Source organism: Felis catus, chromosome B1, assembly GCF_018350175.1.
Source record: "Felis catus isolate Fca126 chromosome B1, F.catus_Fca126_mat1.0, whole genome shotgun sequence".
NCBI classification, from domain to species: Eukaryota; Metazoa; Chordata; class Mammalia; order Carnivora; family Felidae; genus Felis; species Felis catus.
The window spans coordinates 136,922,642-136,942,626 of record NC_058371.1 but is presented as its reverse complement, the minus strand read 5'-3'; the positions used below and the strand labels follow the sequence as shown (position 1 = coordinate 136,942,626).

Here is a 19,985-nt window from a genome sequence, read left to right as displayed (position 1 = left end):
TGCCTTCTCTCTCTCTCTCTCTCTCTCTCTCTCTCTCTCTCTCTCTAATAAATAAACTTAAAAAAAAAAATCTAAGTGAATTCCTTGGATCAGCATAACAATGAAACCTAAATTTAATACTGCCGATAAAGGCTGGGGGCAGAACGGCTCTAGCAAGTTGTTTGAGTTATTTAGGGTGTTTGCTGTGTCACCCACTTCCACAGGACTGCTGCCTATCATCAAGGAGTTACAGACAACAGGGGCTGAAAAGCTCTCCCGTCCTGTGGCCCAGCATTCCACTGATCTTGAGCCACACTTTGGGCCAACACAGAGCCTCCAGGGTTATTGACTTCTTCCCAAACCTCCATCCTCATTTTGCTCTGAGGAAACTGGCACCAAAGAAATGAACTGCTTTGCCCAATACACATGGCTATTTGGTGGCAGTGCCATCACGAGAGCCTGTTGTCAAGGGGTGACTCGACTGTCTTAGTCACAGCCCCGTGTTAGACTTGTGTATTGCAAAATCATGAGGCAGAAAGTTTCCTGGATCAGGAATCCTAACACCTGAGTTCCAGCCCTGCTCTCCCACTTACAGATCGTACAATGAGGTGACCCCTTTGCCCTGCATGAGCCTCAGCTATGCATCCACGATCCTGGAACTAGCACCATCGTGTGCCTACTCACAAAATTGAGGTTGAGACAACATATGTGAAAACTCTTTGTAAATCATAAAAAGCCGTTATACATATTAGGCACTGTTATTACATACTCCCTCTATGGCATTTCCACAAAGCCTGGAATGTTTGCGTTTTGGAGTATTTATTCAACTTATGCTTCACTCTTTTTCTATTTCCTTTTTCCAAATGCAATTGGAATTTACATAGCTTAAAATTCCATTGTACACCTCCTACAACAGAATAGTAACATCTCCTAGAATATGGGCTGTATACTACTCAGTTAGACTCTACTCTTAAAAATAAAACCAACCAAAACACCATCCAGCCTACTCCCTCCTCAAAATAGGAATAAGAAAACTCACAGCTAATTTTCTACTTCCCAATCGTTACCCAGTCTCTTGTCTCTTACTTTATGAGAGGGTAGAAAGACCCCTGGGACAAAGATATCTAAATGGCACATTAAAAGCTGGCACTGAAAGAAAAAAAACAAACAAACAAGAAGAAACAAAACAAAAAAACTGGCACTGACTCTTTCCCTGGCATTATGCCTTGTCCGTTTATACAAATGTGTCCAGTTCTAGTGAGTGATAGAGGTGGAGGAGTCAGGCGATGAGGAAGAGAGGTAGAGAAGAAGGAGAACAAAGAATTAGCTCATTAAATATGATTATTGTAATAAGAAATTTCATTATGCAGTCAGCCACACCCAGAATTACATCTATAACATTGCTTCCTTTTCCTGCCTAAACAGGTTTACAAAGTTTGTAGTCTTGTGACAATGTTTCTGTCATCTTCTACTTAAGTGAAACCCACCACCTAATGGGTCCTGTAATTAGAAAACTTACCTATATCTTCTAAGACACCTGTTTTAAGGGTGCAGGCCACTGACTAAGCAATTAACCTCTCCTTGCCACAGTGGACTTTTGCTATTTCCTCCATTGGACAATGCCAGCCCAAGGTACTCACACATTACCAACCTCAGTCATCAGTGTGGAACAATGTGTGAAAACATCTATTAGCTTCTGAGATACTTATCACTATATTGAGTTGGTGCCCAGATGAACACAATTCCCATCTATATGTTTCTAAGACACGTATATTAAAATAAAAAAATTCAAACCAGGAGGCAAATGTTTCCAAATACAAATCAACAATCTGTATTTGTTAGATATTTGAGCATTGCCGACAGGGTAGCTGCAGTTATAATGACCCAGTTACATAGTTAGTGAAGGAACTTCTTCTGGGACAGGAACTATGAAGGTCCTAGTCCCAGAGGCAGGGGAAGATGGTAGAAATGTACTATCTTGATTCCAGAAAGATCATGTGAGCTAGAAAATCTTTTTTTTTTTAGAAAAATTGAAGATAAACTAGTATAAAGTTTAACACGATACAAAATAAAGTAGAAATTAATACATTATCTAATACCATGGAATCTTCTCTTAGCAGACCTGTATCACAATGATTTATTACAGGTGAGACCTTACTGATATGGGTCTCCTGTCACTCCTTTCTTGGGATCTGAAACAGGCCTGCCTTATGCCAAATTCCATTCAACCACAGGTCATTTAATTAAAATGTCAGAGTAGTCCCCCTCCTTTAAAATGTAATAAACAATTTAGAGGACTCTATTAACATGTAAACAAACTATTTTCTGATTTCTTATGTGTCACATTTCTTTCTGTACCTTATAAATAAAAAATACAGGGGCGCCTGGGTGGCGCAGTCGGTTAAGCGTCCGACTTCGGCCAGGTCACGATCTCGCGGTCCGTGAGTTCGAGCCCCGCGTCGGGCTCTGGGCTGATGGCTCAGAGCCTGGAGCCTGTTTCCGATTCTGGGTCTCCCTCTCTCTCTGCCCCCCCCCCTTTCATGCTCAGTCTCTGTGTCCCAAAAAAATAAATAAACGTTGAAAAAAAAAATTTAAAAAAATAAAAAATAAAAAATACAGAAATTAAAATCCACTGGATACATTGAAATCCAGAAAGTATACAGTAAAATCTTACAAAGATAAATAATCTACTTTCACTATTGTACTCTTAGACATGCCGACGGGCCCAAATTAACTTCAAGATAATTTATTTTTCAAAAATCAAAAGAAGACAGTTGTATCTGAGCAGATAATTTCCTTAACTGAGATCTGGGGCAACATCATCCCTTAGTTGGGTATAAAACATCAACTTTCAGATAAAAATAGTTCTCATAGTTAAGTAAGGATTGCTTGGTTCCAGTTGTTTTGAAGCTCTGCATGCCAACATCATCCCATTTTGAAGACTGGATAACTGTTTCAGTGAATGGAAATAAATTCCTGATTAGTCGAGCTAGTTCTACACAAAGCCACAGAGGAAATAAAAAAAGAGAGCGCTTCTTGATGGCCAAGACTGTCTGATACGACTCAGTCTTCCACTACCTAATGGTACACCTACTCATGATAGGGGTTGCTTCTGGGAGGAGAGAGAGAGAATGGATGACGAGGTGTGAATGGTTTTCACAATTTACTCTTTAAAAAAAAAAGAAAAGATTTTATTTTTAAGTAACCTGTCCACCCAACGTGGGGCTCGAACTCACAACTCCAAGATTAAGAGTTGCGTGCTCTACAGGGGCGCCTGGGTGGCTCCGTCGGTTAAGTGTCCGACTTCAGCTCAGGTCATGATCTCACGGCTTGTGCGTTCGAGCCCCACGTTGGGCTCTGTGCTGACAGCTCAGAGCCTGGAGTGCGCTTCAGATTCTGTGTGTGTCTCTCTCTCTCTGTCCCTCCCCTGCTCATGCTCTGTCTGTCTCTCTGTCTCTATCTCTCTCTCAAATAAATAAACATTAAAAAAATTAAAAAAAAAGAGTTGCATGCTCTACAGATTGAGCTATCCAGGCACCTCCACTATTTATTCTTCATACTTTTGTATTTTACTGTTCCATGAGGAATCTATCCATGTCTTCCTTGACTTCCTAGGTCTTCAGAGCAGGAAAGGTCACTATTAGCTCGTGAATGAATGATTTTTCACTTCATGGCTAATAGGCAAAGTCAGGTGAAGAAAAGAAAAACAAAACAAAACAAAACAGAAATTCAAGATTTCCCATTAACTCCTGATAACATTTGAGTATTATGCAGCTTTATACAACTGCGGTAGGGCTTATGTGATTCAAGCCCAAGTTCAAACTATCCATGTATTCTGGGGGCTGGGACACCTGCAGGTGCCTTTCATCTCTTACTTGAGTAAGTGCTATTGTTGAACTTCTTCTGATACTGTTCTCTGAGAAGCAATTGCTCCTGGAAGGGCCATTCCAACTGTAATCTCTTCTCTACGTCGGAAGGGATGGATCCAGACTCACACATATCTGCAAAGGGAAGAAATAGTTTAGAGAATCTGTTTTCAGGTGATAAGGTTGAAGTCCCACACATTTATTTAGTTACCTATTTATGTGACTAAAGCAGGATAATTATGTTCCTGGTTTTTAGATAGGAGATCAGAAAAAGATATATTCTGTTACATGTCAAATTTGCAGCTAACCAATCACCACACACACACACACACAAACAACCAAGGGCAGGTTTCCTAAGAAACACTGGACATACATTGGACACAGATATACTGGACATAACTTCAAGTTATTTAACAATTCAGAAAATTCCTCAGAAACTTGAAATTACTAGAGAATCCCACTGAAGAAAACAGTTCAGGGCGCCTGGTGGCTCAGTTGGGTAAGCATTCGACTTTTGATTTTGGCTAAGGTCATGATCTCACAGTTTGTGGGTTCAAGCCCCATGTTGGACTCTGCACTTCACAGCGAGGAGCTTGCTTGGGATTCTCTCTCTCCCTCTCTCTCTGCCCCGCCCCTTCCCCGCTTGCGCTCTCCCTCTGTCTCAAAATTAATAAACTTAAAAAAAAAAAGATAACAATTCAATTCTCTTACAGTTCGCTTTCAAAATACATAAAAATTTGTTTCGCTGGGCTATAGCTGCTTTGTGATGATTTCTTCTTGCCGTAATAGTAGGACAGGAAATGGTGACTTTTTCTTTTCCTTCAAATATGTTATCCTCAAAGCTTCTGAGACCACAGCACGTGTGCTTGGAAAACTCAGCCACTAAACTGTCGGTTGACTGTGCTTCTTTATCACAAGGCAGCACAGCCACTGCACGCCTGCTGCCAGGACTGGCGACCCGCCCATAACTTCCTTTCTGGGAAGCTGCACATTCTGACTTTCTGGCAGCTGGTGCCTCATCCATCCCCGGGCTCACAAAGGATGCTTCAGAGGCACTGGCACCTCCCCTCTTCCACCACATATACACACAGGATGGAGAAAATTGATGGGGAAAGGCCAGTTTCCTGTCTGAACTTAAGAGACCTTGCAGATACACATGACAGATGGGAATGGTCAAGTCCCAACATCAACTATTCCCATATGTTATGTTAAGAGAACTCTCCTGCTTTTTTTTTCATTTTTTTCTAATTAGTCTTCTATTAGTTTTGGCCCAATTACTGATGAACTGTTCTGGAAACTTCCTAACTGAAGAAAACAGAGGGAAAATATGTAATGTATGAAATAATGACATATTATTCACTAATATATACATTATACTGACATTATTGTAATTCAATGATGCACACCTTATTTCTCATAATTGGTAAGATAATGACTCAACTTCCATTTGATGTCTGCATAGCACTTACGAAAGACATAGAGCAAATCCTCTTCGCTCACTAAGGCAGGTTTCTCAGGGGGAGCCAAAAGACTTCAAATTATCAGAATCACCCGAGAAGCTTCTAAACTCATAATCTAAGGTTGGAACACAGAATCCAAATATTCAAACTCACCCCAGGTGACTGTGGATTGTCAATAACATTTGACAATCACTGCCCAATCAGTGAAGTCTTAAAATCCATTCTAAGAAGCAGAGTGTACCTCAACAGCCTCTTGTTACATCCTTCATCCACATTCTATTTTCAAAATAAATGGGTTTCAGTCGATCACTTATGTCTTCAGCTGGAAGTACTCTTTTCAAATTGACACATTTCTACCCACACACTCCTGCTAAGCAGCTGTGTCCTTCAGCTACAACCATTGTCCTATTTACAGCACAATTAACTCTCAGTTATGCCCAGCACACAGTTTTTTGGTGAGGTTTCACATTCATGAAGACACCAGGAGGAGGAAACCTGCCCACTGCCTCCTCCTTTTGTGTGGGTGCCTTCATTGGCCAGTTGGGAGCCCTTGATTTCTTATTAATTGTTAGATATCAGCAATAACACTTCTCTGAGAATGCTCAAGCCTGACTCAAGTGAATCAAAACATATCGTGAATCTTTAAAAAGTTCACCCTGGTTGACTTGAGACTGCCAGTAACTTCTCTCTTCAAAGGTTGGTTCTTTCTTGGGATCAAAAATGAGAAAGTCTGTCTTGGTGCCACCAAATCTCAGGTATGCAGGAGACAAACCTCTGGCCAAAGTACGAAGCTTTGTAGAACTGTTGGAAGACAAGCAAGAAATTAAAGTTATTTTTTTCCAAGACAATCCAGTGAAACATGTTTATTCTCTTCTCTCTAGATGGACCTATTTCTTAATATCTAGCTATACAGGAGGGAGGGAGGGAGAAGTCCAATGGCTATCACCGGGAAATCTTCTCAGTCTGAATCTTTTTTTTTTTTTTAAGTTTATTTATTTAGAGAGAGAGAATGGGGAAGGGGCAGAGAGAGAAAGAGAGAGAGAGAATCCCAAGCAGGCTCTGTACCATTAATGCAGAGCCCAACGCAGGGCCAGAACCCATGAACCGTGAGATTATGACCTGAGCTGATATGGAGAGTTGGGTGCTCAACCGACTAAGCCATCCAGGCACCCTTTAGTCTGAATATAATTGCAAGGTCGCACTTCTAGGCACCTGCAGGCAACTGGGACCTCTGACTCTGGCAAAAACTTATATTTTAACTTACAAGTAGGCTAGCATTCAGTACTTTCAAAAAACTTGTAACCGTTTATGATTGATGGAGGAAAAGAGGTTAAGAGACTAGAAACTATAGGAAAGATGACTCTGTGTTTTTTGAAAAATAGACTGTCCTCAAAAATTTATGTTCCAGAGAAGTTCATAAATGACTTAGGATTCTTCCTCTTCTCCCTAGCTCCAGCTTTCAAGGAAAACCATACTTCTAAATTTAAGTCAAATGAATTAGATAGATAAGATTCTAATTCCTATCATCAACAACTCCAATTTGAGCAATTCTTTTTTATTTTTATTTATTTATTATGTATTTATTTATTTATTGAGAGACAGACAGAGTGTGAGCAGGGGAGGGGCAGAGATAGAGGGAGACACATAATCCAAAGCAGGCTCCAGGCTCCAAGCTGTCAGCACAAAGCCTGACTCGGGGCTTGAACCCACCAACCGTGAGATCATGACCTGAGCCGAAGTCAGATACTCAACTGACTGAGCCACCCTGGCACCCCTTCAATTCAAGCAATTATAAATGCATATCTCATCAAGTCAAAAATGCTCCTGATAGGTGCCTAGTATGTGCTCAGATGGTACCAAATGCTATAGAATGGAAGTATAATGATTTATAATCCTTTCTCTCAGAAAGGTGAACATGTCATGAATATTTAAACAAAATTAAGAAAATAGGAGAGCCAGATAACAGGGACGGTTGCCATACATTTCTGAAGTCTCATACATGTGATTATGGCCACACTGTGCTCTGAATTCTCTTAAAACACATAAAACCAATGCTGTGTAGTTCTTTGGAATGGTCCAATTAATTAACTTACATGTAGGTTCTTTCAAATTGGAAAATCATTCTAGGAGGACTAACTGACAATACCTCTTAACATCATAATAGAGACCTTACCTAAAATTTAAAATTTTTTAAATCTAAAATTTTAGGATATTGCTTAACTATATACACTGCTATGTAAAATGTTTGAAAGATGTCTTCAGGGATGTCTGGGTGGCTCAGTCAGTTAAGCGCCCGACTCTTGGTTTTGGCTCAGGTCATGATCTCACGGTTCATGAGTTTGAGCCCCATATTGGCCTCTGTGCTAAGAGCACAGAGCCTGCTTGGGATTCTCTCTCTCCCTCTCTCTCTGCCTCTCCCCTGCTCGCTGTCTCTCCTTCTCAAAATAAATAATTTTTTTAAAGATATCTTTATTTATGCCTAGGGAAGAGAAATTCAAAGATGGAAATAGACCAAAGGATAAGTCTCCTGCATTAAAAACTTCAGTGATTCCTCCTCACCATTTTTACTGTACTACAGGCACTTTTGCCTTCATGGTCCAATTCCTCCATTAAAAAATACTGAAAATTATATTTTATGATGATATTTCTATAAAGACAAACACTATTGTATTAAAATATTTTCTTTGACCTAAAAGTTCATTTTCTTTGGATCTTAAAAGAACTTAGAGGAGCTCCTAGGTGGCTCAGTTGGTTAAGCATCAGACTTTGCTTAGGTCATGATCTCGAGTTTGTGAGTTTGAGCCCCACATTGGGGCTGTCAGCACAGAGCCTGCTTGGTATTCTCCCCGACTCTTCATCTCTGCCCCTCCCCTGCTTGAGCTTTCTCTCTCAAAAATAAACAAATAAATCTTAAAAAAAAAACTTAGAATATTTTCACGAGTGCCTAAATATGTTGTAGGTCCTAGAATGAGGAAATGCAGCACAAAGTGAGGCTTCCAAAATGTTATCAGCTTGGGATTTGGCACTGACGGAGACATCTGTTGGCACCAAAGAACACCAGGAAGGATGGCCTCTGCCATGAAATCCTCAAACAACTTGAAAATAAACAGAAATGCTAACTTGGACTATGTAAGGATCAGAAGAAACCCACTTCCACTTTGCTACAAACCCCAATAAAAAAAGCTGTATGGAGGGGAAGAGAGCACTGTTATTTGACAGGCACAGAGTTTTAGTCTGGGAAGATAAAGTTTGAAGATGGGTGATGGTAATGGTTGCACAACAGTGGATATACATTTAAAAAAAAACTTTTTTAATGTTTATTTTTGAGAAAGAGAGAGACAGAGTGCGAGCAGGGGAGGGGCAGAGAGAGAGGGAGACACAGAATCCCAAGCAGGCTCCAGGCTCTGAGCTGTCACCACAGAACGCGACGTGGGGCTTAAACTCAAGAACCACGAGATCATGACCTGAGCTGAAATCGGACACTTAACCAACTGAGACACCCAGGTGCCCTAACAGCGGATGTACTTAATGGCACTGAGTTACACACTTAAAATGGTTAAATGGTAAGTTTTATGTTTGGTATATTTTACCACAATTAAAAAAAAAACTGCATCGTGTGATTTCAGCAATGAAAATAATATATATAGAAGGAGATAATGGGTCATTACTATGTACTGAGATGGGTGGTAGACTCTTTTCTGATTTTATGAGTTTTCCATAATAAGCAAATGACATTTTAATTTCTACAAGGTAGTTTTGTGTATATGTTTCTATTGTTTTAAGACGAGGTGAAGAAACCAAAATTTAGTGAAGGGACACATAGCTATCCATTCATTAATCAATAAATATACATGGCAGGCCCACTCTGCCAGGCATTATGCTAGTCTCTGGGGATACAATAGCAAATAAAACAGAGATTGCTCTCATATAATTTAGAATCTTGCAACAACATATACATATATACATACATATATGTACATATATATACATATATATATACATATACACGTATATATATACATATATACTAGCATTATGCTAGTTTCTGGGGATACAATAGCAAATAAAACAGAGATAGCTCTCATATAATTTACAATCTTGCATATATATATACATATATACACATATACATATACATATATATACATACATACATATATACATATGTATACATATATACATATACATACATACATATGTATATACATATACATATATATATATATATATATATATATATATATATATATATAAAAGCAAGTAAGTAGGCAATTCCAAAACAGTGTTATGAGAACATACAAAGGGGATCCTAACCCAGACTTTGGGCTGGGGATCATGTGTGGTTAGGGGTTTTCAGGAGAAGTAGTTTTCACTGTTAGACATTCAAAAGGAATAAATCTAATCCAGATCAAAGATAGATGGGATTGAAGCAAGTGTTCCAGGTGCAGGGAAATGTCCATAAAGACCAGAGGTAGAAGAGAATATGGCACCGCTGAAGAGCTAATGGGTGTAGTTAGAGTCTACAGATTGAGAGCAGGGAGAGGACAGACTGGAGAGGCAGATAGGGCTGTACCATGTAGGGACTATGAGCCCCCATGTCCTGGAATCCAATTTTCTGTGAGGGCAATATGGAGCTATGGAAGGATTTAAAGCAGTGGAATGGCCTCACTAGCCTTCCATTTTAGAAAAGAATCTCAGGCTGTAGTGTAAATAATTGAAGAGAAGGACCGAGACTGTGGTCACATTTATATAAACTGAAAGTGATGGGCTGAGGTAAGAGAACAGCAGTGGGGATGGAGAGAGGTGGATACATTCAGGACACCTGTGGAGGTAGAACTACTAGATTTGGTGTTTAATTGGATATTGCAGAAGAGTCAAGGATTACCCCTGGGAAGCATGTTGGAAAATGGTAATATTTGCTGAGATAAAGAACAGGTGATAGACTGGAGATGGCCATGAGGGCGGGGAAGGGGTGCAGTTTTGTAGAATTTGAGATGCTAAAGGAAAACCAAAAAAAAACATACTTCCATCTGGCCCTTGGTCATGTGTAACAGGAGCTCAGGGACACATCTAGGCGAGGTGCAGGATGTACAGTCCTCGATCTAAATGTCGGTGACTAGTAACCCCCAGCCCACAGGTGCAGAGACACAGCCCTAAAACTGATATAAGGTACTTCCTCAGAGTCTCTTGAGACTGGTTCTGTTCCCCTGCCTTTGGCCAGGCACTGATTTCAGTCCTCGGCATTTTGATTGCATTGGATGATAGAGGAAGCTCATTTAGATTTGTTATGTAGCTGGTATTCGCAAGCAATACCAGACACTGGTGCTCTCTGGGAAATGGAGGGAAAACTAGCACAATGTAGAAGGAGCTATGGCACCTCAAGATACATAGCTGTGTACAGCCCATGTCAGATACCCGAGTCCCAGAGCCTGCTTCCCAGAGATAGTGACTATACCACCTCGGGTCACTCTCGGTCACATTGCCCTGCATGTTCTTCAAAGGATTCACCACTTTCTGAAATTAACTTACTTATTTGCTTGGTTTACTACCTGTCTCCCCTCCACCCCTGTAAGTTCTTATCTGTCTGACTCATCAGAATCTCCTTAGCACCTACATAAGTGCAAGGCACACAGCTGGCGCTTAATAAATATTTGTTAAGTGAATGAATAAGTGAGTGCTCCCTGGTGAAAGGGCAAGTAGAGCCAGACAAAGACTGTTTTCTGAGCACAATAGAAACTCAGTGCTATAGCTCCTGCCAAGTAAAGGAAGTCACGTGTTGCAAAGTGTTGGTATTAAAGACCTTTTTCACTATCTCCTTTGCAGGGGAACATTTCCTTATTTTGAGAATACAAGACTGATGTCCTCTGACAAAAACCAGACTTTAAACAGCTGCAAAACGAGTCCTAAAAACAAAATTGATCAGAGATACACTGTTTCTATCACAGACAGAAAAAAGAAAAGGGGGCGGGGCCTCTACCACCACCACAGCGGTATGGAAATAACAAAAGGACACATAAAAGCAGCCGCAGATATTCCATTTACGGAGCAGTTTGTTGAGAGAAAGAAAAGACTACAGGTATTTTTATCTTACCTTATGTGTAAAAATAAACTGCTTGTCTCTGAGACAAAAGCAGAGATGCGCTGGAGCCAGCTTGTACTGGCTCATACCAGCTGTGAGAGCCAGTTGTTACATTTTGAGAACAAGTTATTAAACTCTTGGCAGTTTGAAACCAGCCATGGTGGGAGTATATATACCACAGAAATCAGAAAAAAAGAAAAACAAAAACAAAAACACAAAACACCGTAAATCAGTTTCCCCTCGTCCCCAAGAGCCAATTGCTAAACACTTCCCAGCATACCACTGCATGAATTCGAGCCCTGAAAGTGGATGAGACCACTCAGGAGATTCCGTGATGTGAAAAGAAGGCCTAAGCCAGAGGCCTGAGGAACATCCAACATTGGAGACAAGCTAGAGAAAGAGACGAAGTGTTAAAGAGGCACGGGAAACCCCCAGAAATGGAGGCAACATAGAGTTTCAATCGTCAACCTTGCCAAATGCTTCCAAGAGCCTCCATTACTTTGCTCGGGCTGCGGTAACAAAGTACCACAAACCAGTGGCTTACACAGGGAAATTTACTTTCTTTAAAAAAAATTTTTTTTTAACGTTTATTCATTTTTGAGAGACTGAGAAAGACCGAGCACAAGCCAGGTAGGGGCACACAGAGAGGGAGACACAGAATCTGAAGCAGGCTCCAGACTCTGAGCTGTCAGCACAGAGCCTGACAAGGGGCTCAAGCTCGTGCACTGTGAGATCATGACCTGAGCCAAAATCAGACACCTAACCGACTGAGCCATCCAGGTGCCCCATAAATTTACTTTCTTTTATTTATTTTTTTTTAATTTTTTTTTTCAACGTTTATTTTATTTTTGGGACAGAGAGAGACAGAGCATGAACGGGGGAGGGGCAGAGAGAGAGGGAGACACAGAATCAGAAACAGGCTCCAGGCTCTGAGCCATCAGCCCAGAGCCCGACGCGGGGCTCGAACTCACAGACCGCGAGATCGAAACCTGGCTGAAGTCGGACGCTTAACCGACTGCGCCACCCAGGCACCCCAAATTTACTTTCTTTTAGATGTGTTGGCTAGAAATCTGAAATCAAGGTGTTGGCAAGGCCACGCATCCTCTAAAGTTACCGGGGAAGGATCCGTTCCAGGTTCTCTCCCAGCTTCTGATTTCCCTGTGGCAGCGTTTACTCCAGCCTTCACACAGTGCTCTCTCTGTGTGCATATCGGTCTCCAGATTTCCTCTACTTGCAAGGACATCAGTCATAATGGATTAAGGCCCCTTCCATTCTGGTACGACTAGTTCTTAACTAATTATATCCTCAGTGGCACTATTTCCAAATAAGGTCTCATGCTGAGATACGGGGTTAAGACTTCAATGTATGAATTGTGGGGGACACTGAGAAATTAAACCCATGATTGAGACCAAATAAGATACAGACTGAAAGGTGTTTATTGGATTTTGCAACAAAAGGCCATTGTGATACTGGAGACATTGATTTTATGACACTATGATAGGGACATCGTGAAGGTGGACCTAGGAAGGAGTGGGCAGGCAGTAAGGAAGGCCACAAAGGGGAAGAGAGAAAGAGGGCAGTTGCTGCAGACGCATACATACAGGGTGGTGTTTGAGACAGGAAAGACTTGAGATTTTTCTACGCTGTGGGGAAGGACTCAGTCAAAAGGGAGAGATTAAATACGGGGGAGAAGAGAAGAGATGACTGATAGAGCAAAGTCCTTGGGGAGGCTACAGGGCACACAGCAGAGCTGGAAGCGCTGGCGTGAGGAGAGAGAAAGGAAGAAAGCTAGACGTGGCCATGGTATGTGTGCAGATTTGGTGGCAAGAAGAAAAGGAGGTTCTTGTCCAGTGACTTCATTTTCTTTGGGAAACAGAAAGGTGGTCATACATGGGTTAAAAGTGATGAGGTGGAAATGGGTTCAGAGTTGTAAGGACGTGGAGAATGAGAGAGGCAGAGAAATGAAGAATTGAGGGGTAGCCCTAGGGCCAAGTAAGTCTGGAGGCCACGAATTTATAGGGCAACCCACGTGGCTGGGACATTCCCCTCTGCCCCAAGAGCTAATAGCCCAGCTATTTAGGGAGGCACACTAAGACAGGAGGCAAAGGCAAATACAAAAAAGTGGCTTATTAATAGGCACTATAATTCATAATCAGGCAATATTTTTCCTCCCCAGACGTCATGGTAACCTTCCCCTGAAAAGGGAAACTGTAGCTAGGTTCGGAGCTACAGGTTTGGGTTTGGCAGGAAGAACCATGGAGCAGCAGTTTGGGGATGTTATCACAAGAATGATTCATGTGGCAAACCAAGAAGCCCAAATGAGATGTGGAAGAAGGAGAGACAGGAAAAGGCCGTCCAGTAGTTGTGGTGGATCCACAGGGTGAAAATGTAAGAGGGTAAAGAGTGTGGTACAAGAATGGGAGATTTTCATTTATGACTTCAGATGTTAAAAGGTTCTTAATGATGAAAAGAGGCATGGCCGTGGCATGAAGTGGTTGAAATGGGGTGAAGCGGTGTGTGCTAGCAAGCTGTCTCCCTAATAGCAAGTGCCCTGTTTCTTAGCACTTGCCAATTTCCGTGGTATAAATACCCACCAGGGCTGATTCAAGATGGCAGCATTGATGCCAGTGAATGTGGAATTGGGAAGAGCTGCACACATTTCATAAGATAGTACAAGCTGGTTCCAATATAACAGTGAGTGACGAGTATTATGAAGCATGGGTGTGAAGAGATTGAGAGACAGTTTATGCAAGTGCACTTGAAGTCATCTAGGATGATGCTGGAACGTGGGAGGGGAGAGAAAACTGTGAAATCAATGCCAATCTTTCATCGATAGTCAGAATAAAGCACAGCGCAGTGATAAGGAGCATAGGATGAGAGCCAGACATAGAGGAGTGTACCTCACACTGGAGTCATGACCGTCATCTCTAGCATGCGCTAGGTTTGTGCAAACTCAGTGTTTTGGACACCTGGCATAAAATATTTTACTCGATCCCGAAACAAACCAGAGAGGTAGGTATCCTTATTATCCTCTTTTTACAGACAAGGAATCTGAACAAAAGGAGGCTATTGCCCGAGGTAACAATCCAGTAGGGATTTGAACTACATTCAAAATGGTGGGCAATCACCTAGAAGGTGCACTGGTGAATGGGAAAAGGGCTGCAATATTGGAGAATGCATAGTTTCTACCCCAAAGGGCTACCTCAGGGAAGTAGCCACGTCTCTTTCTCCACTTGGGTCTTCAGAGAAGAGCCAAGTTTTAGCTAGGGTGGGAATAGTCTGTGAGGAGGATAAAGCAGGGGTACTATGCAAAGGGCTCCAGAGAGCACAATGAAAGATTTGGGAGAGAAGGGAACAATGAGCACTTAATCAGGGAGAGAGTGCTTCTTGGGGGTCAGGAAATGTGAGTCTATGGCTTGTAACTGTTCTCAGTTCTGTTTCTCTGGCTGTGGTTCATTCTCTCAGCAATAGGCACGCAGAGGGCCTGAGGTTATTTCCAACATCAGTTTTCAAAACGTGCACCTGACATTGATTACAAGTGACTTTCCAAATAAGAAAAGCAATTTTGTCCATGAAGATGCAGGAATCTGATTACTGAAAGTCATTATTAATAACTATTCATCAGACTGGCAAAAAGGAATGAACTTTGCTGGAAAAAAATAAGCAAACCTTTATGAAAAGCAAGCACAACTGCATTATTACTGCTGTCGACATTTAGCACCACCTTTCCCGCTCTGTAGTCCCTACGAACTCTAGCACTGACTCACACTCTCCTTTTTTACCTCGTGTTAGAGGACTGTGCTTGTGTCTGTATCTTGTTTGCAGTGTGGGCTTCATTGCCAAGATGGTAACCACTAGCCAATGTGGCTAGGATTTGAAATGTGGCTAGTCTGAATTGAGATGTGCTAAGAGCATAAGATAGACTCCAGATTTTGAAGACTTGATGTGAAAAGGAGTGTAAGAGATCTCACTAATATTTTTATATTGATGACATGTTGAAATGATAATACTTTGGATATTTTGTGTTACATAAAATATATTACTAAAATTAACTTCACCTGTTTCTTTTACTTTTAAACGTGACTTACCAAAAAAAATTTGTTTTTATTTTTATTTTTTTAATGTTTTTATTTATTTTTGAGAGAGAGAGACAGAGCGCAAGCAGGGGAGGGGCAGAGAGAGAGAGGGAGACACAGAATCCAAAGCAGGCTCCAGGCTCTGAGCTATCAGCATAGAGCCTGATGCTCAAACTCACAAACTGTGAGATCATGACCTGGGCCGAAGTTGTATGCTTAACCGACTGAGCCACCCAGGCGTCCCACCAAAAAGTTTTAAATTGCACACGTAGTTTGCATATGAGGCTCACGTTCTGTCTGTTGAGCAGTGCTGGTCTCAACACTCCCTTCTTTGAGGGTCAGTGCCTGTTCAGAGCTCTGCACATCGGCTTAGGAAGTTTTTGATCAGGTTGTTGATTACCTCTGGGAAGAAGGCAAACTGAAAAGATGTTCCTTTCCAATTCTAGATTGTTCTATCATTGGCACTTAAGTTCTGCGCACTCTACGTTCTCTAACTGCAAATGTGGAAAAACAAAACAAAACACATCTGTTTGCTGTGATGGGAAACCAGACCACGCCATCTGATTAAATTTGCTTAGGATTCTGTTGAAGCACCTCAGAGGTTTGGGCCCTGATTCTCCTAGTCTCGGGTCAGTGCTTCTTTTCATTATATCAATCTCCTCAATTTGTTTCTGGACAATCTTTTTCCTCTATACCCTACCCTACTGCTTTAAGAAATATAAACTTCTTACTTTGTTTTTGTATACTCTTGTCCCTGCAATTAGTATCTAGGTCCAGACTCTGCTCCTTCATGAACAGCTGGCTGACTAGGGGCCAGTTACAGAGTTTCCCTAAACCTCAATGTTTTCTTTTCTTTTCTTTTCTTTTTAATTTTCAATGTTTATTTATTATTGAGAGACAGAGCGTGAGCAGGGGAGGGGCAGAAAGAGAGGGAGACACAGAATCCGAAGCAGGCTCCAGGCTCTGAGCTGTCACCACAGAGCGCGACGCGGGGCTTAAACTCAAGAACCACGAGATCATGACCTGAGCCGAAGTCAGACGCTTATGCAACCGAGCCACCCCAGCGCCCCTCTTCATTTTTTAAAATGGAGATGATAATATCACTGACCTCATAGTTTGGTAGGAAGGAATAAATGCATTAACACCTAGGAAATGCTACGAACGGGGCCTGGCATATGACAAAGGCTCAATTATTTTCATCACCCTCTCCTTATTACTTGAGCTTTGCTCTGCTCAGCCGTTGCCATCTTTGCCTGAGCGGCTTCCCCTTTGAGGAACGGTACCAGAACAACACCCATCTCACAGCTATTAAGCTTAGTGTTGCCTTCTGAGATGGCCAGGTCACTTTGGGCACTGTGCTAACCACCCTGGCGAGAGGGACTCTCAGACCCTCATTCAGAAGCTAGGTCTTAGCTGAGAGCGAGAGGGAGGGAGCTCCTGCTTATCTGAGCCTCAGTCTTTTCAGATCTCGCTGGGAATAGTATGGAAGGGCTTGCAGATGCCCCTGAGGAGCAGGCATGAAGACAGCCGCTGCCAAGGGAGTGGACTGGTGTGGTCAGGAACCCGTATGAGCAGGAATACACGGAGTTTTATCTACTGCACAATATAGTCTTTTGGTTTTCATTATCCTCCAGTCTTCAACCAAAAGGTGGGGCCAACAGGGAAGAAAGAGTGCTATGGGAGACAAGAGACAAAGGTATCACCCTTGCTGAACTGCAGACTGGAAGTTCTGTGTGTGTTGGGGGTGGGGAGGATGAGGATGGAGCTAGTCCATGTGTTAGCTTGACTGCAGGGCCATCAGGCCTGGACCCTAAAAGTCATGCTGTAGGTTTTTTCCTTTGGACGTGTTTCTCCAGGAAGAATCCCCAGATGCCCTTCCTTGGGGAGGGGTGGGCACAGGCTAGCTGCAGCAGCAGAACAGGACTTGAGTTCTCCCGTTTCAGGAAAGTGGTTTAGTCAGTGCCTCTGTTTTTAGCAAGGCACCCCCAACACCCTCTCTTTTCCTATCATCACCCCCCCACCACCTCCCAAGCTAGCCTGAGGTGCTCACACATGGGGCCCTGTAGTTCAGCATTTCTGCAGAGTAATCTGTCTCCAACCACCTGCTGTGTGGTATTCAGCTTCCTATTCCCAAGGGGAAGGGCAAAACATGGGGGTTCCTCTCCACCAGGAAATTCTCCCTCTGCTACCACAGGGAAACATGGAGGTTAACTCTGATGGAAAGAAACACACAGAGAACTGGTGAGTGGTTAGCAATACTCCTCATTTTCCAAGAAGAAGCAATGAGCTTAAATTTTGAACACTCTGTGTCAAACACTGTGCTAAGTACTTCTATATTGTCTCATGAAGTCCTCAGAACAATCCCACCAAAAGGCTTTAGAAGTCCTATTCTACAGGTGAAGGAACTGAGGCTTGGGGTTGCCAAGCAACCTGTAACAAGCAAGCCACCCAACTCCGGCAGAGATGGGAATCAAGTTGGTGTGGTCAGACTGCCAATCTCTTAACCATTAGGCTACCTGCTTTTATGGGCAGAACAAATGACTGAAATTAGCAATGGCAGTTCAGCTGACAGAGTGGGCGCAGAAAGGACAGGGTGTGGGTGTTTGGCAATGATGAGTGTGTGTGTCCCAGCTGTGTGTGTTGGCTGAGGTGTGGCCATCTCTGGAGGCTCTCATGATCTAGATGAGTGGCCTAGATGACCTGGGACTGTCCCTGAAGCTCCCTGTCCTGGGATCAGCCTGCATTTAGGAGGCGGGGGCCAGTGAACATGCACCAGTTTGTCTCTTTCAGGGGAGAAAAAAAATTACAGCTGATTTTGCAGTCTCGTGTTGGAAAAATATCTTTTTATTAAGGTTCTGTAAGTCACTGCAATAGTCTCCTAGGTCTCCTTTACTTAATATTTAGATTTTTTTTTTAAGTTTATTTCTTTATTTTGAGAGAGACAGAGGCAGTGAAAGTCGGGGAGGGACAGAGAGAGTGGGGGAGAGAGAGAATCCCAAGCAGGCTCTGCAGTCAGCACAGAGCCCCATAGGGGGCTTGAACTCATGAAACCGTGAGATCATGACCTGAGCCCAAACCAAGAGTCGGAGACTTGGGGTGCCTGGGTGGCGCAGTCGGTTAAGCGTCCGACTTCAGCCAGGTCACGATCTCGCGGTCCGTGAGTTTGAGCCCCGCGTCAGGCTCTGGGCTGATGGCTCAGAGCCTGGAGCCTGTTTCCGATTCTGTGTCTCCCTCTCTCTCTGCCCCTCCCCCGTTCATGCTCTGTCTCTCTCTGTCCCCAAAATAAATAAAAAAACGTTGAAAAAAATTAAAAAAAAAAAAGAGTCGGAGGCTTAACCAACTGAGCCACACAGGTGCCTCTAATACTTAGATTTTTTTTTTAAATATAGTGTAATCCTGGAAATCTCTGTACCTTGTGCTCAACTTTGCTGTGAACCTAAAACTGCTCTTTGAAAGTTTATTTTAAAATATATAAAATTATATTTTACACACAGCACACACACTCTTCTTTGAGACTTTTAACATCTGACTTCTTTTCTTTTTCTTTTTTCCTTTTAACCTACCTAACAGAGTTTAAGCGAAGGACGCCTGGTCCACAATCTTACCTGTCCTACACTGTGCTGCAAATTCAAGGGCTCACAGGCTCCAGGTACACTTGCCCGAGTCCCCTCCTCCAGAAGTGTTTCTGGGGCAGGTGGCAAGTTTCTTTTCCAAATTTCCCCGTAATACCTGGCCCTCAGTTGGCGCTCAGGCAGCATTCGCTGAATGAATGCAGGCGGGAACTAGCGGTTTGGGGGCGGCTGTCACAGGAGAGGGAGCGAGGAAAGGCGGGATGGAAGGAGAGAGGCAGAGACAGAGAGATCAAGGTTCCCAGGCGTGGCTGTCAGGAAGACAGGACCCAGGGACAGGCAGAGGCCGGCGCTTACCCCAGGAAGGTGAGGAACCGCGGGTCCGTGGCCAGGTTGGCGTCGATGGTGAAGGACAGGAAGGCGGGACTCACCAGGTGCACCGGCCGCTCGGTGGAGAAGTCCAGCTCCGCGGCGGCGTCCGCCTGCGCGAGTCCCATCGGGGCGCGCGGGGAGAAGGGGCCGAGCGGCCCCAGGAGCAGCAGCAGCTGCGGCAGCGGCGGCCCCGGCTTCCAGCGCAGCGGCATCTCGGGCTCACCTGGCCGGCCCACCCGCGGGGCGCCTCGCAGCGGGAGCCGGGACCTGGCGCACTTCCTCCCGCCGCGCCACAGCGCCCTTTTCTCCCTCGCGCCTCACCCCTCCCACCGCGCCCTGCATCCCTCCCCCGGCTCCCTCTTCTCGCCGCCCCGCCTCCCCCGCTCACTCCCACTTCCTAGCACCCTTTCCCCTCGGGGCCGGTCACGCCCACTTTCGAAATCACCCACCGGCGCTCGGAGGGTGCGGACGTGGCCGGATACGTGCGTCCAGGAGGCCTGGAGGGGGAGCGCCCGCGGACCAGCGCTGGGCATCGCGAACCCTGGAGCTCAGGGTCGTGGCCCGCGTGCCCCACTTCCAGGCGT

General features: G+C 43.6%; 1 protein-coding gene across 3 annotated transcripts in view; it reads right to left on the bottom strand.

Moving 5' to 3' along the window:
• HPSE (heparanase) overlaps positions 1-19,719 on the bottom strand; it is a 40,185-nt gene extending 20,466 nt beyond the window's left edge. The window contains exons 1-3 of one of the 3 annotated variants that reach the window (XM_045056163.1): positions 19,387-19,719; positions 5,961-6,106; positions 3,855-3,980 (exon numbers count right to left, since the gene is read on the bottom strand). In XM_045056163.1, the coding sequence (XP_044912098.1) occupies positions 3,855-3,980; positions 5,961-6,106; positions 19,387-19,613 (499 nt within the window). In that variant the 5' untranslated portion in view covers positions 19,614-19,719. The remainder of the gene's footprint in view (positions 1-3,854; positions 3,981-5,960; positions 6,107-19,386) is intronic. The other 2 variants (XM_023252978.2, XM_023252977.2) reach the window with 2 other exon arrangements.
• Positions 19,720-19,985: the final 266 nt, after the last annotated feature.